At 41.7% G+C, this 26,542-nt stretch overlaps 1 protein-coding gene across 3 annotated transcripts in view; it reads left to right on the forward strand.

Annotated features, from left to right (window-relative positions):
- NEK9 (NIMA related kinase 9) overlaps window positions 1–25,764 on the forward strand; it is a 37,012-nt gene extending 11,248 nt beyond the window's left edge. For 2 of the 3 annotated variants that reach the window (XM_004739236.3, XM_045072200.1), the window contains exons 9-22: window positions 2,125–2,175; window positions 2,636–2,828; window positions 4,711–4,855; window positions 5,602–5,802; window positions 5,989–6,035; window positions 7,232–7,387; window positions 9,895–10,003; window positions 10,842–11,003; window positions 14,323–14,493; window positions 15,263–15,322; window positions 18,173–18,375; window positions 19,481–19,642; window positions 20,873–21,082; window positions 23,161–25,764. In XM_004739236.3, coding sequence (XP_004739293.1) covers window positions 2,125–2,175; window positions 2,636–2,828; window positions 4,711–4,855; window positions 5,602–5,802; window positions 5,989–6,035; window positions 7,232–7,387; window positions 9,895–10,003; window positions 10,842–11,003; window positions 14,323–14,493; window positions 15,263–15,322; window positions 18,173–18,375; window positions 19,481–19,642; window positions 20,873–21,082; window positions 23,161–23,283 — 1,993 coding nt within the window. In that variant the 3' untranslated portion in view covers window positions 23,284–25,764. The remainder of the gene's footprint in view (window positions 1–2,124; window positions 2,176–2,635; window positions 2,829–4,710; window positions 4,856–5,601; window positions 5,803–5,988; window positions 6,036–7,231; window positions 7,388–9,894; window positions 10,004–10,841; window positions 11,004–14,322; window positions 14,494–15,262; window positions 15,323–18,172; window positions 18,376–19,480; window positions 19,643–20,872; window positions 21,083–23,160) is intronic. The other variant, XM_004739237.3, reaches the window with a different exon arrangement.
- The last annotated feature ends 778 nt before the right edge of the window (window positions 25,765–26,542 follow it).

Raw genomic sequence — 26,542 nt, forward strand, 5'->3', positions numbered from 1 at the left:
TATAAAGTGCTCAGCCCAGGGCCTAGAACAAGATGCTCAGCAATTGTCAGATAGTAGTATGGATTTAAAGTGGGCCTTTGTTTTTCAGTGCATTCATTTAGATGGTATATTGCACTGGAGGAATCTTCTTCAGAATAAGCTTGCATGATTGTTGACATGTTACTTCCTGAGATTTTTTTTCTGCGTTAGAGGTCTCTAGAGATAGGAAGGAGGTCCTCTATCCCTCACGTCCTGTAGGAGGCTTCAAATCCAAACTTAAAGGAAGTTGTATTCTTTGTTACTCCCTTTTTTTTTTTTTTAAAGTAATCTCTACACTCACTGTGGGGCTCGAACTCATGACCCTGAGATCAAGAGTCATACTCTCCTCTGACTGAGCCAGCCAGGCACCCCTTTATTATTCTCATCCTACTATTTTTGTCTTACTATCCTTTTTCCTCCCCTGCCAGTCCCTTGTTTCTGTATCTTCCCAATATTCAAACCTTTGCTTTGTTCTTTTTTCAAGTCTTGCCCTTAGATACATTAAGTATGTACTTAATTCCATAATCTTTGTCATTTGGTCAATACCTTAATTTTGTTGTGTTATTTAATTAATCTTTTCTGGTTCTTCTCCAGTTAAGGTGTTGTGAGTGTTTTAGTGCCTGAAAGTAATACTCCAGAAATAGCACTGTTACCTTCCACTTGTGTCCAATGCATGTTCAGTAGTACCACCCTTTGGTGCTGGTTAAGCATATGTAGCTTTGTTATCTGACTTTTTTCCCAACAGTATAATCACTGTTTTAATTTCTTTTCAAATATTTCCATTGATAGTTTTTTTTAAAAGATTTTACTTATTGACAGAGAGCACAAGCAGGCAGAGCAGTAGGCAGAGGGAGAGGGAGAAGCAGACTCCCTGCTGAGCGGGGAGCCTGATGTGGGGCTCAATCTCAGGAGTCTGAGACCATGACCTGAGCCAAAGGCAGCCACTTAACCAACTGAGCCATGCAGGCGCCCTGCATCGATAATTTTTAATTGCAGTTTTTATTGAGATAATTATAGATTTATACACAGTACTTCATTAGAACTTTGTACTTTGATGGAAAAACGTAAGACAGAAAGGTTTCCGGATAAAGCATAGCAAACGGTGGAAAATATTCAGGAAATACTGACTACTTGACTAGATTAGTGGTTCTAGACCTGGGGTTCTCAATAGCAACACCTCAAGAGCTTTCAGAAACTACTGGTACCTAAGCATCAGCCCCAGGAATTCAGCTATAAGTGTTTTAGACAGAACAAGAATCCTGGGCTAGAATATAGGGAGTAAATAGAAGGGAAGAAGGCTGGAAAGGTAGTAAGGTTCTTGAATGCTAGGCTAAGGGATCTGTGCTTAATTCAAGCTATCATACAGTAGTGGATGTTTATGAGAGGGTAGTTTGTGTGATAAGGGGCATGCCTAAGGAAGACTCATTTAGCAAACTAATCTCAGTGTTAACTCAGTATGGGACTAATAGAGTGGATTGGCAGTGTGGGGAGTCATACCTATTGGGAGGTCCTACTGCAGTCTAGGTGGGAAGCAGAGTTGCCCAGAACTAATGCGGCAAGCCTGGAGAGGAGAGGGGAATATAAAGGGTGCTGTATTGGTAGAATCTGTAGGACTCAAATATTGAAGAAAGGGAGACAGGTGAGTCAAAAGTTTTAAGCCTAGTCCACTGGGAGAATGGGGAGTGCCAGTTGCAGAAGTAGGAGAGTCAGAAAGAAAGGCTGTATGGGAGAAAGAGAATGAGCTGAGGTTTAGAGACGCTGGGTATGGAAGGTCAGTAGGCAGCCTGGATGGAGAGGTAAACAGGTCAACAGGTATTTAAAATGTGCAGTAGAAGTACTCTAGTTTCTCTGTTCCAGCTTGAATGCTTCTGGGAGAAAGAAAACAAATGGCCCCAAACTGCTTGCTCTGTCGTATCTAATGATTTGTCCAAAGCCAGGCCCGTGTAACTGTTTGAATCGTATCGAGGTACTTTTCCAAAAGTATTGTCGTGTTACAGGAGGCATATGGCTTATAGATGATTAAATCTGTGAAATGTATTAAAGAGACACTGGAACAATATAGGAACTTATTCTTTCACTCATGTATCTTTGCTTTTCTTTTGGTAGAGAGATGGAGGAAAAAGTCACACTGCTTAATGCACCTACAAAAAGACCAAGGTAATGCCTAAGACACTCGTAAAAAGTGGTATCTCTTAAAATATCATCAGGGGGTCTTTCTTTCTTTGCTCCATGCATTGTTTGATCCCAGTAAGTAGCCGCTGGCATCCTTTGAGAAGCCAACCTCTGCGTAAGTGTCAGATAGTCATTTCTCAGAAAACAAAAGGCTATAATTTCATCCTCATACTGAAGTGGACATCATTACCATGATGAATGTTGAAAAACTGAAAAGTGTAGGTGTTACGGACCAGACTGGAATCCGATCTGGCTGTGCTGTGATGAAGCCCTAAGGCAGGAATTGCAAGGCCTGCGATGATAGAGGGTTGAAATAAGTTGTCGAGAAGGAACATACTGTCTCACGCCATAATTGGCAGTTCTTCTCTGGGAACAGACTGGAAGCATTTTTCTTTGATATAGTTTTTTATGTTAAATGTGCCTTTGTTCTGGGGGTTGTTGACAGGTCAAGCACTGTGACTGAAGCACCCATTGCTGTGGTAACGTCACGAACCAGTGAAGTCTATGTTTGGGGTGGTGGAAAATCCACTCCCCAGAAACTGGATGTCATCAAGAGTGGCTGTAGTGCCCGGCAGGTGTGTGCAGGGAATACCCACTTTGCTGTGGTCACAGTGGAGAAGGAACTATACACCTGGGTGGTAAGTGAATGCTAAGTACGTCAGAAGACTGATGTAAGCCTGATTGTTCACTGGGCTGAGGCTGTCTAGGTATTTTGTTCGTTGAACGTGTGCTGAAGGAATGGCAGCGTTGGGGTGCTGGAATGTAAGCTCTTATGAGAGCAGGAATCTTTGTTTAGTTCATGGAGGTATCTTTCCCCAGTGCCTGGTTCATATTAGATCATTTGTAAATATTTCTTGATGAATGAATGAATGGGAGAAAGGAAAAAAAGAATGAAAAGAGCCCTAGGTTTGGACTCGGGAGACTGGACTCTCATTTACAGCTGGGTGATTTCAGAAAGTCACTTAATCACTCTGTTCTGTTACCGTGAGTTTCGGAGCAACCAGTATCTATGAAATAGTTCTAAACAAATGAAGCAGTGGACCCTATCAGGAAAATTCCAAGACCTGTATCAGTGATTGAAGATATCTTCAGTAGAATTTCCCTTTGTTCCCCTCTAGATTTCATCCTCTCTCTCACCTTCTGGAACAAATTACCTGTATTTGTTACCTGTTTTCTTATTTCCCACTCACCCCTCATTCACCTACAATGCAGCTTCCATCCCTGCCACTTGATTAAAACTGTTTTTAATAAAATGACCTATAAATTGTGAACATAAAACAGATACTTTGAGGACGCCTGGGTGGCTCAGTCGGTTAAGTGTCAGCCTTCAGCACGAGTCATGATCGCTGGGTCATGGGATCAAACCCCATGTTGAGCTCCCTGTGGAGAATCTGCTTCTCTCTCTTCCCCTGCCTGCCACCCCTCTCTTGTGCCCTCTCTCTTTCTCTTTCTCTCTCTCTCAAATAAATAAATAAAATCCTTTAAAAAACACAGATACTTTGTTGTCCTTACTTTCTTGACCTCCTGGCAGCATTTGACATAGTTGATCTCTTTCTCCTCTGACCTTTGTCTTCCCTTGACTTTCATGACAGCATCCTCTCTTGGCTTTTCTCTTGTCTTTTTGTGCCTTCTCACTTGTTTCAGGGTGCTTTTCCTTTACCCAGCCTTGTCTTAGGCCCTCAGTTCTTCTCACTATTCCTCTTCTTCCTGGATCCCCTCGCTGGGACCATCACATTCTAGCCCTGCCTTCCTGAGGGAGCTCATTTTTTTCCAGCATCACAGATAACTTCTCCACAAGGACAGGCTTTGTCTCGAGTGTGTACAGTAGATGTTCAATTAGCGATAGGTTGAAAGAATGAATATTTGACCTCTGTTATAGAATATTAACTGTTACTTCCTTAAAACCCTGTCCCTTAAAGAACTAGCCCCTGAGGGGCTGCCACAGATGAATTGAAGTTATTGTCCCTTAAAAAACATTTACATAAGAACTTACAGTTGTGTTCTTGAATGAAAAGAATTACTTTTCTCTATAAAACTGTTGAAACATCATTTTGAACTATTCTCACTACTATGTAGCAACCTCTTTGATGCAGGCAGATTTTTATAATTGTTCCATATTTCAGGGAAACTATGACCAAAGTTTGTAAAACTTCTAGTAAGGATTTCCAAGAGGCTATATTCCAGTAGAAAACAATCAAATTAAACTATATAAAGAATTTTTTTACTAACACTCATAATTAAATATAAAAGTTCACCTTAGATTTGAAGGAGAAGGACAGAATTGGGAATATAGTCTTTTAAGTCTTGATGGATATCAATCTGGATACTTTTTAAATCTTTACCTGTTGGCAGGGGTTTTCTACTAACCATCATTTAAAGGTTGACTTTTCTTTGATTATTTTTTTTTAATTTCTAAATTTCCAGCTGTTTTTTTCCTTTGGTGTTGTGATAAGAAGTTATATTGAAGATTAGCTTTTGGCATGAAAAGTTAAAACTTCACAAGACCTCTTTATTTCACAGAATATGCAAGGGGGTACTAAACTCCATGGTCAGCTGGGCCATGGAGACAAAGCCTCCTACCGACAGCCAAAGCATGTGGAAAAGTTGCAAGGCAAAGCTATCCGTCAGGTGTCTTGTGGTGATGATTTCACTGTCTGTGTGACAGGTAAGCCATCAACAGTAAGCATCCCGGCGCATTTAATGTGGGGTATTGTACTTAATGCTGTGCAGGTTTAACTGGGATTTTATAGCAAAAGACACTGTTCAGAGAACCAAAGACCGTGAACAGATACACACATTAATAACAACATCCTCAGTTTGCTATAGTATTAGGATGGTTGATAAGCAAGGAAAGGCACGTGGAAAACAGAAGAGGTGGGTTCAGGAAAAATACGTTGTATGTTCCAGTTGGGGAGAAAACTGATGTTACCACCTAGTTAGGTATGGATAATATCAAATGAGGAATCAAGAGTTTAAGTTTAGTTAGCTTTTTTTTTAATCCATTTACATTTTTTTCCCTCAAATTTTTATTTAAATTCGAGTTAGTTACTATACAGTACAGTGTTGGTCTTAGGAGTAGAGTTAAGTGGTGCATCACTTCCGTATAATACCCAGTGCTAAAGTTTAGTTTTCATCTTGCCATTACTCACTTTTACTTTTCTCTAGAAAATAGAGATGACCCCAATAGAATTTCAGCATGGTACTACCACTTTTTAAAAAATTGTTGTAATAGTACCCATGACCCCCTAAATAAAAGCAACTCTAGACTTACACAGTCTGTCCTTCGGATTTCTCTGACGTAGTCATTTCGTATGAAATCCCTCGCTGGGACCATCACATTCTAGCCCTGCCCAGCTTTCTGATTGGACAGAGTCATTCTTTTGATGGTTATGGCCTTCCTTCCTTTTGCAGATGAAGGTCAGCTCTACGCCTTTGGATCTGATTATTATGGCTGCATGGGGGTAGACAAGGTTGCTGGGCCCGAAGTGCTAGAACCCATGCAGCTGAACTTCTTCCTGAACAATCCAGTGGAGCAGGTCTCCTGTGGAGATAATCATGTGGTGGTTTTGACACGAAACAAAGAAGTCTATTCTTGGGGCTGTGGCGAATATGGTAGGTGTAGCCTTGTCTCTGTCCACTTATTCCCAGGGGCCAACTTGATTTCAGGCTTGTATGTATCTAAACACATCATGTAGCCTGTACTTGAGAAGTGTTGCTTCAGTAAAAGAATGTTACACAATATTTTCATTGGGATGAAGGACTTCATTTTAATGGTTTTCTTTCTTATGTGTGTCTCAGGACGACTGGGTTTGGATTCAGAAGAGGATTATTATACACCACAAAAGGTAAACTCAGAAGCAGCTTCTTCCTAAAGCTTATCTAGGTCACACAGATTCCACTGATAACGTAGACTGCTCTTTCCCTGACTCCTTATGTCAAGGTATTTATTTCTGGAATATTTTCTATCTGGGAGACTGACAATCTAGCACTATGTGGCCTTGTCATTTGACTAAATCATAAACAGTTGAGAAAGAGTATACAGTCCTTGTGGACACTCTGTCACATTTTATTCAGGAATGAGAGCTGAAATCAGCATGTACCATGAAAAAGTCACATCAAGCTAAATACACCCCAGAAAATTCCTTGGGAAGTTACTGGAAAGCAGTACATTATCTCTTTACCCAAAACAGCCATTTTCGCCTCCAGTTTCCACAGTTGAACACCAGATGAAATACATGTTTGTAGTGAGGGGTCATGTTGTATGAAACATAATACCAAATTACTCTCAGCACTGCAGGAGCTGGCCCTGCCAGAGTTGGCACAGGCGCTGAAAGCTGCAGGAGGAGCATGGTCAGCTGGCTGGCCTGCCCACTGGAAGGTTGCCTGTAATTGACTGTACTATTCACTGTTAACTATGTTTATTTACATTTAAAAAATCAACTTATAGTATTTGTGGGACGATGAATGCTCCTCTTCTGAAAAGGCTGTAATAGAAACACTGAGGTTTGAGTTTCACAGACAAACCTCCTGTCCCTTTACCATTCCCAGCCCTGTTTAGTTAGCTTAGAGGGATGTGAGCAGTTGGAAGGAAGTCCTGGCTGCTATCTCAGTACTCTGTCACCACACTTAAAATGTGACCAGACTAAGACCCTTGAGGGCTACTGAGTTTCTTTTGTAGCTGTCGTGGGGCCTACCTTCTCAGAGGACAGAATCAGCAATGGGTTGAAGCTTCTCCTTTCCCAGTGTTTTTTGAGATGTCTTTCTAAGTAAGACCTACTACTAAAACAAACATTGACAGGGCTGTCTGTTTAGCCAACCTGGAATTGCCTTTTATTATCAAACCTGAGTTCCTTGTTGAAAACTATAGTCTTTAAGCCACTGGGAAAAATCTGAAGAGGATATAGCAATCTTTCCTGTGGGCAGTTCTGCTACATGCAAGACATTACTTTTGAAAGAATTTTTTTTCCCTAATGCAAGTTACATCTGGAGATTTTTTTTTTTTTTTTTTTTTTTTTATATTTCTGATTTTTTTTTCATGCAGGTGGATGTTCCCAAGGCCTTGATTATTGTTGCAGTTCAGTGTGGCTGTGATGGGACATTTCTGCTGACCCAGTCAGGCAAAGTGCTGGCCTGTGGACTCAATGAGTTCAACAAGCTGGGTCTGAATCAGTGCATGTCTGGAATCATCAACCATGAAGTGAGTACTCTCTTTGGTGCCCTAACCACGCTGTCAGAACTTCTCTTAGGTTGGAATTTCTTTGGGAATGCTGTTGGTTAGTGACCGTGGAATTTTACCTAGAATAAAGTATTTCACAGACATTATTACGTTCAGCAAAAGAAGCCAGCCACGCAAGAGTACACACTATGTGATTCCAGTTACATGGAATGGCAGAAGTCTAAGTAGTGGTTACTTCTGGGAAAAGGGGTATGGTTATTAACAGAATGGATCCTACGGTCATGGAAGTGGTTTCTAATTTGATCTGGGTGGTTTTACATTTATAGGCATACAGAAAAATTTTTCAAGCTGTACAAGATTTTATAGTGTATTATGCCTCAATAAATAAATTAGTTACAAAGAATCAAGTGATGGGTCAGGTTCTACCCTATTACTGAATTAGGTACAAGAAAATTAACATGAAACATTTTCATGTACCACCTCCCTGGAGAGTTTTTTAAGTTTTATTGCTCCCAAATCACTGATCCTGTGCGGGCTTAGTACATGTAATTACCATTCACTTCCTTGAAGGATGTCATGAAATTCACTGCTGATATTAAGTCTTCATTTTCTCTTTGTGTTAATATGATGAGTTTTTGTCATGTTCTAAAGAAACAAATTAAGAGACAAAGGTTTCCAAGGGCACCTGGCTGGCTCAATTGGTGCAGCATGTAACTCTCAATCTGAGGGTCATGAGTTCAAGCCCCACATTCGGCATTTTTCCTACTTAAAATAAAAAAAGAGAGACAAAAATTTCCTGACTCGGTGAATAAGAATTTTCAAGTGGGGTGCCTGGGTTGCTCAGTTGTTAAGTGTATGACTGTTGGTTTTGGCTTAGGTCATGATTTCAGGGTCCTGAGATTGAGCCCTGAGTTGGGCTTTGTGCTCTGCATGGAGTCTGCTTATCCCTCTCCCCCTGCTCCTTCTCCCACTCTGTCTATCTTCTGTTTCTCTCTTTCTCTCATAAATCTTTAAAAGAAAAAAAAGAATTTTTAAGCAATCTCTGAAGTAATGATTCTCAACTGGGACAGTACAAATTTGGGGCAAGTCTGGGAAGTGTGTCTACATCGTTTGAAAAGGCATATTTAGAAATATCATTGCTTGATTTGGGTTTTTATTGTAACATTGGATTTGTTGTGAAATTTTAAACTTACATGAGGGGAATATTTTTTTTCTTTTTCTTTTTCTTTTTTTTTATTTTTTATTTTTTTATTTTTTATAAACATGTATTTTTATTGCCAGGGGTACAGTTCTGTGAATCAGCACTCACCAAAGCACATACCCTCCCCAATGTCCATAAACCCACCCCCACTTCTCCCAACCCCCCTCCCCCCAGCAACCCTCAGTTTGTTTTGTGAGATTAAGAGTCACTTGTGGTTTGTCTCCCTCCCAATCCCATCTTGTTTCATTGATTCTTCTCCTACCCACTTAAGCCCCCATGTTGCATCACCACTTCCTCATATCAGGGAGATCATATGATAGTTGTCTTTCTCTGCTTGACTTATTTCGCTAAGCATGATACGCTCTAGTTCCATCCATGTTGTCGCAAATGGCAAGATTTCATTTCTTTTGATGGCTGCATAGTATTCCATTGTGTTGATGCTAATCTAAAGGGAACATGGGGGTGCCTGGGTAGCTCAGTTGGTTAAGCGACTGTCTTTGGCTTGGGTCGTAATCCCAGAGTCCTGGGGTCGAGTCCCACATCGGGCTCTCTGCTCACTGGGGAGCCTGCTTCTCCCTCTCCCTCTGCCTGCCGCTCTGCCTACTTGTGCTCTCTCTCCCTGTCAAATAAATTAATTAATTAAGTAAAGGGAACATGGGTTTTAACATATTGAGAACACTGCCTTGTAGATGAAATTAAATCACAGTAAACTTGTTGCATTATGGGCTGGACAGAGTCCTCAAGATTTTAATTCTTTGGGACGCCTGGGTGGCTCAGTTGGTTGAGCAGCTGCCTTCGGCTCAGGTCATGATCCCAGCGTGCTGGGATCAAGTCCCACATAGGGCTCCTTGCTCAGCAGGGAGCCTGCTTCTCCCTCTGCCTCTGCCTGCCACTCTGTCTGCCTGTGCTCGCTCTCTTCCCTCTCTCTCTCTGATAAATAAATAAAATCTTTAAAAAAAAAAAAAAAAAGATTTTAATTCTTTGCCCTGCCTTTAGATACGCAGAGTCTCTAACCAAGAACAATGTCAATGGCTCTATCCTTGTGTAGATACTTTCTGTGATACAGAGTTCATGTTTTTTATACTCTTAGATTAGGTATCTAAAACTTCTGTTGTCAGAAAATCCTGCCTCATACACTAATTAAATTCTCTGATTACATATTGAGCTTATTTTGTCTTGTGTTCTATTGGATGTAAAGCTACCTGGCACTTTCTTCTTAATAACAACTTTGCTTAAAAGCCCTTTTGGTCACCATGACAACATTCTCAGTCTACTACCCCTTCATTTTTACCTTTGAGTCTTTGCTTTGTGTTTTACCTTGTTTCAGGCATACCATGAAGTTCCCTACACAACCTCCTTTACCTTGGCCAAACAGCTGTCCTTTTATAAGATCCGTACAATTGCCCCTGGCAAGACTCACACAGCTGCTATTGATGGTGAGTTGATTTGTAACTTTATACACAGGCTTCGGTAGCTCATGCTCTTTATTTTCTCAAGTGTTAGCTCTTCATTTTTTTTTTTTTAAAGATTTCATTTTTTAAAAAGTCATCTCCATATCCCATGTGGGGCTCGAACCCACATCTCTGAGATCAAGAGTTGCATGTTCCACTGACTGAACTAGCCAGGTGTCCCGAGTATTAGCTTTTCTTACTTAATATTAACATTCTCCTGCTTCCCCATTCCCCCATATCCAGTATTATTCATTAACAAATTAGGCATGCAAGTAAATGGGGTTTTTTTGGTAATCATTATAGATGCAGCCACTACATCCCTTAATGAGAATGCCACGCCTATAATTCCAGACCACTACTGCCTTTAATTAGTACCACTTAGGAGTTTGCTAAGTTAGGTAGTACCCATTTTTCACATTTAAAATATAGTATTAGAGGGTTGCCTGGGTGGCTTAGTCAGTAAGCGTCTGCCTTCAGCTCAGGTCATGATCCCAGGGTCTTGGGATCAAGTCCCGCAATCAGGCTCCTTGCTCAGCGGGGAGCCTGCTTCTCCCTCTGCCTGCTGCTCCACCTGCTTATTCTCTTTCTGACAAACAAATAAAATCTCTTAAAAAATAAAATAAAATATTAGTAAATATGATACTGAGTCACTTCCTGGGTCAAATTGGTCATAGATTTTGATACCCTAGCTGCCATAGGTGCAAGATTGTGAAGCTTGCTTTCTGTTTGTATATGCTTAAAACCAGAAGCTAATACTGGCTACATTTTCCCTCTGTTCGGTGCCCCATTTGTGCCTGGTTATTTGGTTTTTTTTCTTTCTCAGAGCGAGGCCGGCTGCTGACCTTTGGCTGCAACAAGTGTGGACAGCTGGGTGTTGGGAATTACAAGAAGCGTCTGGGAATCAACCTGTTGGGAGGACCCCTGGGTGGGAAGCAAGTGATCAGGGTCTCCTGCGGTGACGAGTTTACTATTGCTGCCACTGATGGTGAGTCTGTACATACCATCTCAAGCTTTCTGGACGATGGCTGTATTTTAATGTTTGATTGGGAAAGAGGTGGACTGGTTATTTATATAGCTGGATCATACATTTAATTTACATTAAATCGGTATCCAATTGTCATGCATATGGAGCTGCATTAACTTGTCATGTGTTCAACATAGTGATTACTTTAACAAAAAAAATTTCTAAATAATGACAAAGTTAATATTCTAAGTCCCTACTTTTTTTTACTTTAACTTCTTTGGTTAAACATTTTAAGAATTATTAAATATTTCTATATATGCCTGGCCTTGCACCATGTCGGTTTCAAAAAGTGTTGGCTGGGTGGTTGGAGAGAAGGGCATAATCTATCCTTGCTCCTTGTCTGGGAGCAGCCGTACTGCAGTGGTGTCCTCAGGGACTGCTGAGGCTTGAACTGCTGAATACTGTGTCTTTTGGCTTCCAGAATTGGAACTGGTGTAACCGAATTTTCTTCTCTTTCCTCTCATTGCTCTTTCTTCTCCAGAGCATCTTCTTGCTCCTTTCACTGCTCTTCTTCTTTACCACCACTTGAGCCTGTCTTCATTCCTTTTCCTCTCTCTCCTGCTTTCTTTTTTTCCTTTTTCTCTTTACGATATCACCTTCTGAACTTTTTTTTTTTAAGATCTTATTTATTTATTTGAAGAGAGAGAGCAAGAGAGCACAAGCAGGGGGAGTGGCAGAGGGAGAAGGAGAAGCAGACTGAGCAGGGCGCCTGATGCAGGGCTCGATCCCAGGACCCTGGGATCATGACCTGAGCTAAAGGCAGAGGCTTAACTAACTGAGCCACTTGCCCCACCCCACCCAGCTTCTGAACATTTTTCATTATTGTAGCCATTTCTTTCTTGTGACTGGTAAACAACAAATCACATTTCATCTTCTTGTCTTTTGACTCATTTCAGCTCTTTTAAGGTATCTTTGTTTCCTTTTGGTCTGTGCCTGTTATATACACATGAGGGATCCAGGGACAGTGTCAGACAAGTTATCTATTACCAAATTTAATTAAGTCAGCCAGCTTTTGGGGTGGCATATAAACCTTTCCCACTTGTCCCAAAATAAGGTCTGACTAAAATGGAAATAAATTTAATGGAGATAAATGGAAATGTTACCTAGAAAGACAGAGTAAGAGTGTCACTGAGGATTAAGTAAGTGCTGCAAGTCCAGTAGCACTTCCTGACACGGCCTCGAGGAGATAATGTTTCTTCAGTACATTTGTGTCCTTCAAAAGGTCAATTTCAGGATGAGAATTGTAGAATTGGATTCCATGGTTGGGCATATTACCTCCTAATAAATGTTTCTTTGCTTCTCTGAATTTACTCTATCATATTATTCACACAGTCAACATAACCCGAGTGCTTACTATGCTCCAGGTCCTCTTTTAGACTCTGGGAATATAAAAGGGGGTCTCAGAAAGCGCCTAATCCTTAAGGAGCTCATAGTCTAGTAGAGTAAGGGAGACGTTCATATAAACAGACTAGTATAGGCAGATAGATCAGGCACCTTTGATATCAGTATCCGACCCCTCTAAACCCTGGAATACCGAGGACTCAATCCTTCTTTCTCTCCACTGTTTCCCTTAGGTGAGTATTACCTTAAGTTCCCCCTGTTCACTGATAGCTTCATCACCACCCTGAACACCAGGTTTAGTTACTCATTAGCCCCTGGACTTAGATGTAGGGTGGCTTTAGAGCTCAGCTTTCCTAGGTCAGTCCTCATTCATGCCTATTGTCTAGGCTTAATCAGTAATAGTACTGCTTTTCATTAAGTGTTCTGATTTGGGGGCACCTGGGTGGCTCAGTGGGCAAAAGCCTCTGCCTTCGGCTCAGGTCATGATCCCAGGGTCCTGGGATCAAGCCCCGTGTTGGGCTCTCTGCTCAGTGGGGAGCCTGCTTCCCTTCCTCTCTCTCTGCCTGCCGTCTGCCTACTTGTGATCTCTCTCTGTCAAATAAATAAATAAAATCTTAAAAAAAAAAAAAAGTGTTCTGATTTGGTAGGAAGTTACAGGCATTTCAGACAAACTTATTATAGTCAAAATCAGACTTTTGATTTTTTTTCTGCCCAAATCTGTTCCTCCTACAGCTTTCCTATGTCACTAAATGGCAGCTTCATTCTATACCCTATGTCTACATTAGCAAACCCTCCTGATTATCTTCATAATATATCTGACCCACTTCCCACCATCTTCACTACTAGAACTGGTCTCCTACTACCACCCTTGGTACCTTACAATTGATTGTCCTCATGGTAGCCTGATGGGTCATTTTAAGTACCTAAATATTACTCCTCAGAATTTTTTTCTCAAATTGTGTTTATTGGAGAAAGAGAGCGTGTGCGTGCAAGAGAGGAGTGTATAAGCAGAGGAGGGGCGGAGGGAGAGGGAGAGAATCTCAGGCCGACTCCACCCTGAGAGCACACAACCTGATGCAGGGCTTGATCTCATGATCCAAAACCAAGAGTCAGATGCTTAACTGACTGAGCCACCCAGGCGCCCCCTATTCCTCAGAACTTGTAATGGATTCCTATCTCAGTCAGTAAAAACCGAAGTCATTACAGTGGGCTGCATGGGCCGTCTACCTCCTGACCCCTTCTCTGTCCACTGTCTTCTCCTTTATTTTGCTCCTGCTGCAGGGGTCTTCATAGTCCTTATTTTCATGATACTCATGTTACCCACGTAGGACCTTTGCACTTGCTATTCTCTCTGCCTGGAAAACTTTCCCTAGCTATCCACGTGCTCTTTCTCTCTCACTTCAATCAGGTCCCTGTTCAAGTGTCAACAAGTACTTCTCTGACTACCCTATCTAAAATAATGAAACCCCACTATTATTCTTTATTTCCACTTTTCTTTACCATTTAATTTCCTTCATAACTTTTATGACTACCAGAAGTATTATATAGTTGATCGATCAGTTTCCTCTGACTAAAATGTCAGTTCCACAGGGTAGTGACTTCGTTTTGTTTACTGCTCTATTCCTGTACTTCCAGCAGTGCATGTCATGAAGTAGATGCCCAATATTTATTAATATTTGAATGAATGACCAAAGAAGTTGTTGAATGAGTGGATGGGTGGACGGATGGATGGATGGATGGCAGTACATGGGAGAAGTGGTCATTTTTACCAGGTTGGCATCAGAAATTGTTCAGGTTTATTTAGGGAAATAAACAGCTTTCCCTTGTTTGTTCATAGTGGAAAATCTAACTCTGGGACATAGAGATGGGGAATCCAAAGAGTAGGGAAGTTAGTTTTCTATTAAACTGTCTGCTGTTTGATTTTTTTTTTCCCCCCTAGATAATCACATTTTTGCCTGGGGCAATGGTGGTAATGGTCGCCTGGCAATGACCCCCACGGAAAGACCACATGGCTCTGATATCTGCACCTCATGGCCTCGGCCTATTTTTGGATCTCTGCATCACGTCCCAGACCTTTCTTGCCGTGGCTGGCACACCATTCTCATCGTTGGTAAGGGTTTCATATGTGAGGGTGGGGGTGGATTTGGCAGAGGGTAGACTCACACCTAAGATTCTGGTGGTCACATCCTTAGAAACAGAAGTGTCCTGAAGAAAAGAGGCTGTTCCTTTAAGTCTTACAACAGTGGCAGCATACCTGGTGGTGGGACAGAACACTGTCATTTCCTGAGCTTTGTTGTTTGCCACCTTCTGACCATTTTTTAACACAATAACTTTGGGCTTCTATAGCCTCCTTTGCTATAGAATTGTTATCTCTAGTTGTCCACCAATTAATTGGTTGTCTGTGTTCATAGTGTTGGGAGAAACATGCAGGATACCTTTAAAAAGAAATGAAATCATAACTCTTTCCTGCATAAAGATGACTCTGTTACGGACTAAATGATTAAAGCCTGCGTGAGGGTCTCCAGGTCCATTCTTTCAGATCAGTGGTTCACAGCCTTGGCTGCACATTAGAATGACCCAAGACATCCATTGCCCTTACCAATTAAATCAGAATCTCGGGGGTGGGACCTAGGTGTTGTTCCTATTTAAAGCTTCTCAAGTAATTCCAGAGAACAGTTAAAGTGGAGGATTGCTGTTCTACATAGTGAATACAGTTAGAGTAGCTAGTGGCACTTTCACATCTAGAAAAATAAGTAATTATAAAGTTACCTGGTGTGAGGGATAGATCTTTTCTTGCAGATGAACTCCCTATTCTGGTCTTCTCACTGTTCATGCCTCTAGCTCTTTACAGTGCTTACCTACTGAATATTTTTCCTCAGAGAAAGTATTGAATTCTAAGACCATCCGGTCCAACAGCAGCGGCTTATCGATCAGAACTGGTAAGTAGCAATGTCTTGGCACCAGCGCTTTTTCTGCACTGTGGATCTTTAGGTTGGATTCCATGTAGTCTCCAAAAAAGGGAAATAGGAAATATCTTTGGGAAATGAGAAATGCGGTGATCAGGAGAGAGGATCATATTTTGGTGGATTTCACAATAAGTTACGACTTTTATTACATTGTGGTCAGAGGGAGCGTACATCTTTGCCAACCAGGCATATGGAAGTAATGAAGTGGCTTGCCCAGTGCTGTAATGTGGCTTATGTATTGTTCCTTTCCTTACCATGCTAGGGGCTGTGGGTTCCATCTGCTCCTTACTTCTACCATATTCATGGGGTTATTCCAGTCTATAGAAATAGTCCTTCAAAACAGGCTCTCAGAATTAAAAGTTGTCTAAACTTCCAGTGTGGCAGCCCAAAACTCTGTGATAGTTTTCCTTTGGCTGCTTTCTGCATGGTTCTCTGTTATTTGGGACTATGCCAGAAAACTAAATTTATGTTCCTTTTTGGTTTTCTATTTGCTCTAAGATACCTTTTACTCTTTGGTATCTCAGAACCTGGGATTCTGATAGTTTGTAGAATCAAAGCAGATAAAGACCCAGAATAAAAGCAGATTAATTCCCGAAAAAGAAGGTTGCGTGTCTGATCTGGACTTGTACTGTACTTACACACACATACATCATACCTTTTATTAGTTTCCTTTAGTAATCTCTTGCTCAGCATTTATCTGTGCATGTTAGTATCTGTCACAAATGTTACATCTTTTTGCTAAATGCAGCAATTCTTTTACAGCTTTGTTTTGGTGGAACAGTATTTAATGGAAAAAAAAAAGATTAAAAGCACATATCCATTGGCTAGAAAATGTAAACTCCATAAGGGCAGGGATTTTTGTCTTTTTTATTCATCAGTTTTATCCACATTGCCTCAAAGAGTGCCCGGCAAATGGTGAAGGTTCAGTATATATCTGTTGGTTGAGTATGTTCCAGTCGTCCAGTGGAGTCTTATAGAAGAGTAGAAGTGAACATCTATGAATAGTTCCAGAATGTGAAATGTCAAAAGCAACTTGCAGCAGACTATATGCCTTTTTATATAAAGTTCAAAAACAACCCAAATTAATTGCTTAAGGATACATAAATATGTGATGGCCTTTTTTTTTTTTAAAGAAGAAATGATAAGTACAGAATTAAATCAGTAGTTAGGTCTAGGTAGGAGGCCGGAGAAGGAAGGCGTTCACAAGGCAGATGCGATACGGTAATATTTTAGTTCTGCACTGTCCGATAAGTCTTCCTGCAGCAGTGGAAATATTCTGTGTGTTGTCCAACACTTGAAAAGTAGCTACTGAAGGAACTGAACTTTTTATTTATTTATTTTTAAATTAAATTAAATTTTTTTATTTGGCAGAAAGATCACAAGTAGGCAGAGAGGCAGGCGGTGGGGGGGAAGCAGGCTCCCCGCTGAGCAGAGAGCCCAATGTGGGGCTCAGTCCCAGGACCCTGAGATCATGACCTGAGCCGAAGGCAGTGGCTTAACCCACTGAGCCACCCAGGTGCCCCTGAACTTTTTATTTTTTATTTATTTTTATTTTATTTTATTTTAAATTCTTTTTATTTTATTTAAACTTAAATTGCCGTATATGGCTTGTGACTACCATATTGGAAAGTACAATTCTAGTTCTTCTAGTGCTAGATTCATGTTTTTATTTTGTTAGGTAGCAAAACTTACACATATGTTAAAAGTAGTCTTATGTATTTTTCAGATGTAACCAGATTTTTAAAAGCCACTTAAAACAAAGCAAGCCTTGGGGCACCTGGGTGGCTCAGTGGGTTAAGCCGCTGCCTTCGGCTCAGGTCATGATCTCGGGGTCCTGGGGTCGAGTCCCGCATCGGGCTCTCTGCTCGGCGGGGAGCCTGCTTCCCCTCTCTCTCTCTGTCTGCCTCTCCGTCTACTTGTGATTTCTCTCTATCAAATAAATGAATAAAATCTTTAAAAACAAACAAACAAACAAACAAACAAAAAAACAAAGCAAGCCTCAGCTTTTGCTGGCATCTGTGGTTCTGCTGCTTCAACAGGATCAGTGTGGCAGTTAGTCTGTGAGCCACTAGAGCTGGAGATCAAGAGTAGTCCTTTACGTTTAACTTGAGCATATACCGGGCAATTACTTTTTTAGCTTTGGTAACTTTACTTTTTAAATATATATAATATATATATATATGGGCCAAAGGTATATATATTTAAATATATATATATATATATATATATATAAATAATCTGGCCCATATTTTGTTTCATTTTCTGACAACACATCAGCTAGTCTTCATTTCATGACGGTAACTTGGAATATGTGGCATGATAGAAAAGAACCAGCCATATTTTAAAAATTCTTACAAGTAGTTATCAAAGAACTTAATGAATTGAATGGTTAAAGACTTCTCCAGAAAGTTTATCTGGCAGCTTTAAGAGGTGTTTGGCTGAAATGTGAAAGAGCTTTGTATTTCTGTGAAACCTCGATGAGCCGCGGTGGAAATGCTGGAGTCTGGATTATCTATTAAAGCCTGGGTGGTAGACTGAGTGAGCTATGGTTGGGGCAACTGTTCAGTAATGCTTTCAGATTTGATAATCTGCTGTGAACATAGACATAAGTAACTTTGGGATGTAGAAGTGAATTATCATTTTGAAGATACTGATAATACCTTGTGTAAAAGCTAAAAATTTAGTCCCAGATATCTGACTTAAACTGCTACTGTTACATCATGTGACTCTAGGAAGCTCCCCGGGGGTCACCAGGGCTGTAAGATTATAAATCTTTCTTGCTGCATAGCAAGGTTCTCTCTCTCTGTGCTGTGTATCTGTTAGTAGTTCAGAGCTCTAGCCCAGGAGGCGGCGGCGGTGGGGGAGAAGAGGAGGACAGTCAGCAGGAATCTGAAACTCCTGATCCGAGTGGAGGCTTCCGAGGAACAATGGAAGCAGACCGAGGAATGGAAGGTTTAGTCAGTCCCACGGAGGCCATGGGGATCAGTAGTGGGGCCAGCAGCTCCTGCCCTGGCTGGCTTCGAAAGGTAATTCCTTTGGCAGAGGTTATCTTCAATAAAACATCAGGCCCTTTGCAACAACTTGAAAGGAGCTGTCAGCATCTCTCTGTGTCCCATGCCCTATTCAGGTGTTCTACAGCAGGCATCGCGTGGAGTCTTCTGATTTCCACCTAGAACAAAGTTACCAAATCTCTAAACCTTTTTTTCTTCCTGACAAGGAGACACACAAAATGTTCTCATATCTGTAGTACTTGACATGAATGTAAGTAAATTAAGAAAACCTTCCTTGAAGGCAGTTTTTGTAATGCATATATGCAAAGATTAAGCTTAGAGATTTTGTACTGTGATTTGTAGAAGTAAGATTTGGGGTAGTCAGGATGTTTTAAAGATGGGTTATGAGAGTTAAAGTGCAGACAATAAAAATGGAGTATATTTATTTGGATGGAAAGTTGGTTACAATATATGGCTGGGCAGAAAAAGATGGAATACCTTTGCAGTGGGACCCCATTCTCTTGGAAAATATATAATGCATAGAAGGATGTCTGCTATGAAGACTGAAAACAGTATTGCTCATTTTAATAGTGTTTATCTATGAGTGATGGAATTGCTGGTTGTTTTTCCTGTCTGTACTTTTCTCATTTTCTACAGTGAGCATTTGTACTTTATGAAATTTTAAATTTTTACCAAAAAAAAAGATTCTAGAGATTTAAAGCTGCCCTTACGGGACAACTAAAATCGATAGACAGTTAGGGGTAGGAATGGAGGAAGCAGCACAACTCTTCTGTCTAAGGTTTCAGCTCAGCCTTGAGCAGCCTGGCCAGTGGCCTGTCATCACCTTCCAGCTCCCCAACTCACTGAATAGGCCGTGTAGAGTAAGTGTGTCGGGGAGATGTGCCACAAACTCCAAATTGCGTTCTTCAATTTGAGTTTGAATTCAAAGCACTGTTACTCATCTGAGGAAGGCATGGCCTGCTCTTGACAGGTGCAGTGAGCTGTGTTCGAACCCACAACTGTCATGCTCCCACTAGAGGGTGCTGATGCCACAACAGAGGGAAAGCTGTGGCAAAATGGGAAGGGGGGCGGAAATAAACGGCTCCAACAGAACTGATGAGATTCTCTCTCTTACACATAGGAGCTGGAAAATGCAGAATTCATCCCCATGCCTAACAGCCCATCTCCCCTAAGTGCAGCTTTTTCAGAATCTGAGAAAGATACCCTGCCCTATGAAGAGCTACAAGGACTCAAAGTGGCCTCTGAAGCTCCTTCAGAACACAAGCCCCCAGCAGGAGCCTGGGTAACTGAGCTTTTTGCCTCTGAGTCACAACTAAGTAGGCAGAGAGCTGTCCCCACTTCTCCTGGCCTCACCATCTCCTCTAGCTTCCGTGGTCTCCCACTGCCCTGTCTCCACTCATTAGGCAGTCTGTTCAGTAGTGCTTAAAGCCTAGGCTTAACTGAGTTTGCCTTGGAAAAAAGTATTGACCCTTTCGCATTTCTGATGGGCTAACAGCTTTCCACACAGAGGACTGTTTTTCTTTCTCTCTGCTTCAAGTACCAATATTAAGGTTGCATAATTCAAATCTAGTTTTGTTTTGTTTTGTTTTTTTACAATGCTAGTGTGGATGGGAGGCTCTGAATATGAGTAAGAAATAATGCTTGTAGTGCAGCGAGGGAGCTACACATGTGTGCCTAACCTTGGTAAAAATCAAATTGTGGTAAATGCCTCAGTCACAGGCAAACCCCAGGGGTCATCAAGCTTTTTCTATAAAGGGCCACATAGTAATTATTAAAGGCTTTATGGACCATCCAGTCTCTGCTGCAGCTTCTCAGCTCTGACGCTGCAGCACAAAAGCAGCCATAGATAATACATAATGAATGAGCACAATTGTGTTCCAGTAAAACTTCATTTACAGAAACAAATCGGTAGGCCGGATTTGGCCCACAGGCTATCATTTGCTGACCCTTCCTGTAAACAAAGTACAGTAGAAGGGGAGAAATCCAGACTAGAAAAGATGTAACAAAGCCTTTGAAACTTCTGAGTGAGTGTTTAATTTGTCTGTCAGTTAGCGTTCTTGAATTATTTTGGCAGTCCTGTTTACTGAATACCTCTCCACTGTCTCCTAAAGTGTGGTCCGCTACATTTTATGAATATTGACCCTTTGGATCACAGTATTCTCACCGTAATCAGAAAGACTCATTCCAAACTGAAGCAGGCCTCCCCCACTTCAGCATTTTCAGTGGAGATCGGTGCACTTTAAATTTTGTGAAATTCTCCAAAACAGACAAATGTTCTTTTACCTTAGCATAACAGAGCCTGAGGCACCGAGCGTTCTTCTGCCCTGTTCTGTTAGAGCCAGGTGCTGTTGTAATCCCAGCGCTTTCTGCTCCTGTTGCATTTACTTTGTGTGTCTGTATGGTTTATCTTGTTCCTTTAAAAGTAAAATCTGATAGCATTTAGGGGAAGATGAGGTTGGGGAGCTGTGGCATCCAGGCAGAACTGCCTATGACCTCTTCCTCCTCTCCTTAGCCACCTCAGCTGAATCCTGCAGCGACATGCGCTGGGAATACAGCACCATTACCTCCTACCTGTGCCTGCAGCACTCTGCAGGGGGAGGTTGAGAGATTGCAGGGGCTGGTGTTAAAGTGTCTGGCTGAGCAACAGAAGCTACAGCAAGAAAACCTCCAGATTTTCACTCAACTACAGAAGCTGAACAAGAAATTAGAAGGAGGGCAGCAGGTGAGAGCATTAAAAGAATAATTCAATTTCTAATTCTGTTTGAAGAATCACAGAAACAAAACACCAGTAGACACTAAAATAGACCTACTCCTTTGCAAGTCCTGTCTTTTGATGAGGTAACTTTTGTAATTAATCCCAGCAGCCCTGGGCCTTGTTTGGGTGCCTGGGTTAAATCATTGTCATCACCTGACTTCCACTGTTTTTTGTTACCTTATTTTTTCTTTCAGTTTTTACTATGAAAAACAAATCATTGCAGTTCAGTGAACACTCATATCCACCATCTAGGTTCAACAGTTGTTAACATGTTGTTTGTTTTAAATGTGTGTATATGTGTGTTTAAATTATGTGGGGGTATATATCTATATTTAAATTATATGGGGGTATGTGTGTGTGTGTGTGTGTGTGTGTTAGTATTTAGCTAGACCATTTTCAAATAAAGTATAAAAGTCATGACATAGGCCCCCTAAATACTTTCTAACACACACCCAAAAATACGTTCATTCTCCCAGATAAGCACCGTAGTATTATCACACATAACACAGTTTATGCTATTACCTCAGCTTTCATCCAGTGCCCAGTTGATAGTAGAGTTTTCCCAGTTTGCCCATAAAATTGTCCTTTGTAATTGTTTTGTTTTTGTTTTTGTTTTTAAAGATTCCATTTGTTTAATAGAGATCACCAGTAGGCAGAGAGGCAGGCAGAGAGAGGAGAAAGCAGGCTATCTGCTGAGCAGAGAGCCCCATGCAGGGCTCGATCCCAGGACCCTGAGACCATAACTTGAGCCAAAAGCAGAGGCTTTAACCCACTGAGCCACCCAGGTGCTCCTGTAACTGTTTTTATGAGATCAGAATCCATTCAAGGCTTTCTGCTACATTGTTATGTCTCGTTTCTTTTTATCTAGAATACTTCCCTATACTACTGTCACTTTTTTTTTCCTTTAAATTTTCATGGCACTGACAAGTTGAAGAAGCAGGTTGGGTTGCTTAACAAAATGAGCCACATTCTGGATTTGTCCTCTGTTTTCTTGTTATCTAACTTGTTCTTTTGTCACCCTGTCATTTCTATAAACTGGAAGTTAGACTCAAGGCTTGATTAGATTTAAGTTAAATATATTTTGTTAAAATATTTCCCAGGTGTTGCTGTTTACATTGTTGTTTTAGAGAGAGAGCACAAGCGAAGAGGAGAGGGGCAGAGGGAGCCAGGGAGACTCTCAAGCAGACCCCTTGCTGAGCGCAGAGCCCATGGATGCTATGCTCCATCCTGTGACCCAAGCCAAAGAATCTCATGCTTAACCGAATGAGCCACCCAGGAGCCCCATGTGTATTGTTTTCAAAAAGCCAGGTATTGCTCTATTTAGAGTGAACCAGGAAGGGAAATAAGGTGCAACCCTTGGCTTTACCATTTTCAGTTTTATGTGTCTGGAAGAATTACGTGGTTTCCGTGAGTCCTGGTTTCTTGCCTAAAAGAGGAAAATAATACCATCTGCCTGGTATGGCTGTTTTGAGAATTAAATGAAATCATGTCTGTGAAAGTACTTTGTAAAGTAATATACTCACTTGAGGTAAGCATGGGGTGATTGGCAGCTATAGCACACAGGAGGATTGTTTGGCTTAGGGCTGTCTTGGTTTTAAAGTTGAGAGTTCTAGGGCATCTGGGTGGCTCATTTCATTAAGCGTCTGCCTTCGGCTCAGGTCATGGTCCCACATCGGGTTCCCTGCTCAGTGGGGAATCTGCTCCTTCCCCTATCCTTCTCCCCCCTGCTCATGATCTCTGTCTCTCTCTCAAATAAATATTTTAAATATATAATTAATAAAATAAATAGAATAAAATAAAATTGAGAGTTCTACATTCCAGAACATCCTACAGTCCTGGCAAACAGTTGATCATCCTACCTGCAGCAGGTGTAAAAGTGTGGACTTTATTTAAAGTAGTGTTACTAAAGTATTATCTGAGGTAGTATCAGGAGCTTGTCACACAACTGCGGGTACAGATCCTTAGAGGTCAGTGTTGAAAACCTAGTCCTGAACCGCTGTGACTGGTGGCAGTATCGTTAATGTGGGACTGTTTTGTTTGGACAGGTGGGGATGCATTCCAAAGGAACTCAGACCGCAAAGGAAGAGATGGAAGTGGATCCAAAGCCTGACTTAGATTCAGATTCCTGGTGCCTTCTGGGAACAGACTCCTGTCGACCCAGCCTCTAGTCTCCTGAGCCTGTATGGCCTCCAGGAAACTGGGATCCAAAGAACTTCACAGCACACTCACTGAATGCAGAGCGCGCTTTCCTGGCTTTGTTCACTTGCAGACAAGGAGTGCAAGGCGGAGGCTCTGAAGCACTTTCCGCGTACACTTGGAGAGTGGCATTGCCGATTAGATAGGATCTAGGAGTGGTTTTGTTTTGGAGAATGGAGGGGCCCCATGGCCCTGGCTTTGTCCTCAGTGGCTGCCATAGCAACAGCAGCTCTGTACCTCATCTGGTGATCCCACCTTCGAAGAGGAGACACAATGCTCACCTTAATTTTGCTGGTAGCAGCTTATATCCCATTTATCATTTCACCAGTACTTGGAAGCTGCCTTGGGAGTTCAGCACCAGGCATTGCACCTCTGGGTGGAGGAGGGAAAAGTGTGAAACTCGAGTGGGCTGGAACCAAGTGGGGCCCACACAGGCTCATCTGGAGGGTGGTGAAGCGGTCAAGCCCTCTCCGGATCCCTGAGTCTGGGAAAATACGTTTGCTGGAGTCAATCTCGGGCTTGTTTTCAGAAAGTTCAGTTACTTAGCGCAGCTAAATGCTTTAAGAGGAAAAGTGGGCTTAGATTTCTTTTCCTCTGAGGGTCGATTAAAATGTCTTCAGTGACGAAGAGAGAAAGAACGTTAGGGTCCTTCCTCGTCACACAGCTGGGGTTGCCATCTGCGGCCGATGCACGTAGGATTCCCTGATTCTGGAAGGTACCTCTAAAAGGTGAGGTGTCTCTTAGAAAATTGAGTCAGTGGGGCAAAAGGAATGGCCTTAAGAGAAAACCAGGAGGGAGAGAGGTCCTCCGTTAGCTGCCTCTACTTGGTATCTTTAGGAAGGTCTAGAGTGCCTCTGCCTTCGTGGCTCTTGAGGTCTTACCCACTCCCTTTCTGTATGTCTAGTCAGTATTAGTCTCTTTTTGGTGTTTTATGAAGCCATATCAGTGAATCTGTATCATCTTTCCTACTTGAGTGGCCCAAAGCCAGCACCAAAACCTGGTAGTCCCTGAAGCCTAACAGAACAGGCGGAAGCTGCCAAGTGAAAGGAATTTGGCTGAGAGCTCCGTTCCAATCCCGTAGTCATTCTGTCCTTATAGTCAAGGAGCAAGCTAGCTTTCCCAAAGAGAGAGGGTCCTCAAAGCTCTTGATGGTTTTCACTGAAGGATGTGAGTTTTGTGTTTTCACCTAGGCTTACAAAATGTTCCTGTAGTATTGTGGGTCATAGGACTTGCCTTGGTGAGCCTCCCATCCTCCCTCCTTAGAATCCGCTAAATTAATTTTTGTTTCATTTTCCCCAAACCAAAAAATGAATGTTTGATATCTCTTCAGTATTTTGGAAGGACCTGTGCAATGGAAATTTTGCCATTTCCCTAAAACTGATGGGATAAAGGCTGATGCTTGGGGAAAACCCCATGGCTGGGGATGGGCAACTCTGTTCAATGGGATCTTCTTTGGTTTGATGTTCCCATTGTTTTCTCAGTTCTGGGAAGCCTAGTACAATGGTACTAACGTAATCACTAAAGCCTTTTCTTAAAATAAGGGAAGGGGCCAACCCCAGATTAAAGTTACAAGTTCTGGGGACTTTGGGGTTTGCTGTAAATCCCAACAGTGGGTTTTGGTTCATCATGTAAATGCACCTTTGATTTTTTTTTAAGGACTGACTGGCTTTTCACGTTCCTGTATCCCTCATACTCACCATCTCAGCAGGCCTGAGAGGCAGGCTCAGTTTGGGTGTTAATCCTGAGTATTGCTTCTGCTGTGAAACTGAGGAACAGGGGCACGTTGCTGAGACGGGAATGGAAGGGAGCATGGAAGGGAGGGAAGAACCCTGCTCTTGTTCCCAGGGAGCCGTTCTCTAGCCGCGGAACACTGCTCCTTTTCTCCAACATGTTCCCTCAGAAAGTCTCGTTTGCTGTTGATCTGGCTGAGAATCTAAGTTCTGTGCCTTAGAGACAATTTGCACTTTCCCCAATTGTGCCTGGGACAGCCACATGACTTCTCCCACCAAACAGCTATGCAAACAGAAACCAGTTCAAAGGTGGCGGCCGTGCATTAGATAAAAACTGAAAGGTTAGGCAGCAGAGATGCCTTTGAATGGTTTTCTGTAGCTAATTCTCTTGAAGTTTGTCCTGCTTTGCTTCTTTCTGCAGCGCGAGGTGTTTTGAGTTTCCCAGTAGTATTGCTTTTGAGTTATCGTATAACCTGAGTTACTCCTCCGCTCTGACATTGTTGCTGAAGAACTAGCTCGTTGTTAGCCAGATGTTTGAAAGGTTGAGGGTGGAGTGGTTTGGCATTTCTGTTTTAAATAAACATTTAAACTGTCAATCCGTGCTATGCCTGCACATGGACCTTAGTCACTGGGGATGAAACACCCAGATATTAGGCTTTCGTGAATCTTTGATTCAATGAGTCTTTCTCTAAATAAATAAAAGACCTTGTAACTGAAACAACACAAGGCACATTTGCACACATAATCTTTGCTTCCTTTCCAGTTTCTTTTTCTTGCTAACAGAATCATCTCTGCTGCTACAACTTTTTCCCCCAAACTTGTCAAATACAGTGCTTAAGATGCAGAGGGAGGGGGAAAAATGAACCACTGGAAGAGGAAGAAGCACTTCTTGTACTAACCTCCTCAGTCACAGTGGGCTTTTTCAAGTGATTATGTGTGTCTATGTTTACAAAACCGTTTTCCCTCTAAGAGGGTGAACACTCTTTGGTCTCCCTGGCATAGCACAGCCAAGTTACCCCTTCTCTTGGCTGATAATTTCACTGAAGTTTAAAGTTAAAAGCAGCCTTAAACTCACATTTCATTTGACTTGCCATATATTTGGAAACATTCATAACAGAAAGAACAGCTCTGGAGCAAGGATGTATTATAAATAAATTCTTTCAAATGAGTATCCCTGGGCCTCCAAAGAAGTATTACTCATTAAAGTCCTGCAGACTGGGCTGTAGTCAGGACCACAAAACATGTTCCTTCCTGCCACAAAGCCAAAAATCATTTATTACTTCAATGATTAACTATGGAAATAAACATGCTGATCACCAAACCTCACAGAATCAGGAACATGAGAGAGAAAAACACTATATCACATCTCTGCTTCCTCCTTTGTAGTTGTGAAGAATGATAAATTAATGACCAAAAGCAAATGTTGGCCAAAAGGTACCATGCGGCCTTAAATACACTGCTGTTAAGAAGTACTATTTCAGCACGTCTGCATATACTTTCT

Source organism: Mustela putorius, unplaced genomic scaffold (assembly GCF_011764305.1).
Source record: "Mustela putorius furo isolate JIRA1106 unplaced genomic scaffold, ASM1176430v1.1 tig00000129_pilon_pilon_pilon, whole genome shotgun sequence".
Taxonomy (NCBI): Eukaryota; Metazoa; Chordata; class Mammalia; order Carnivora; family Mustelidae; genus Mustela; species Mustela putorius.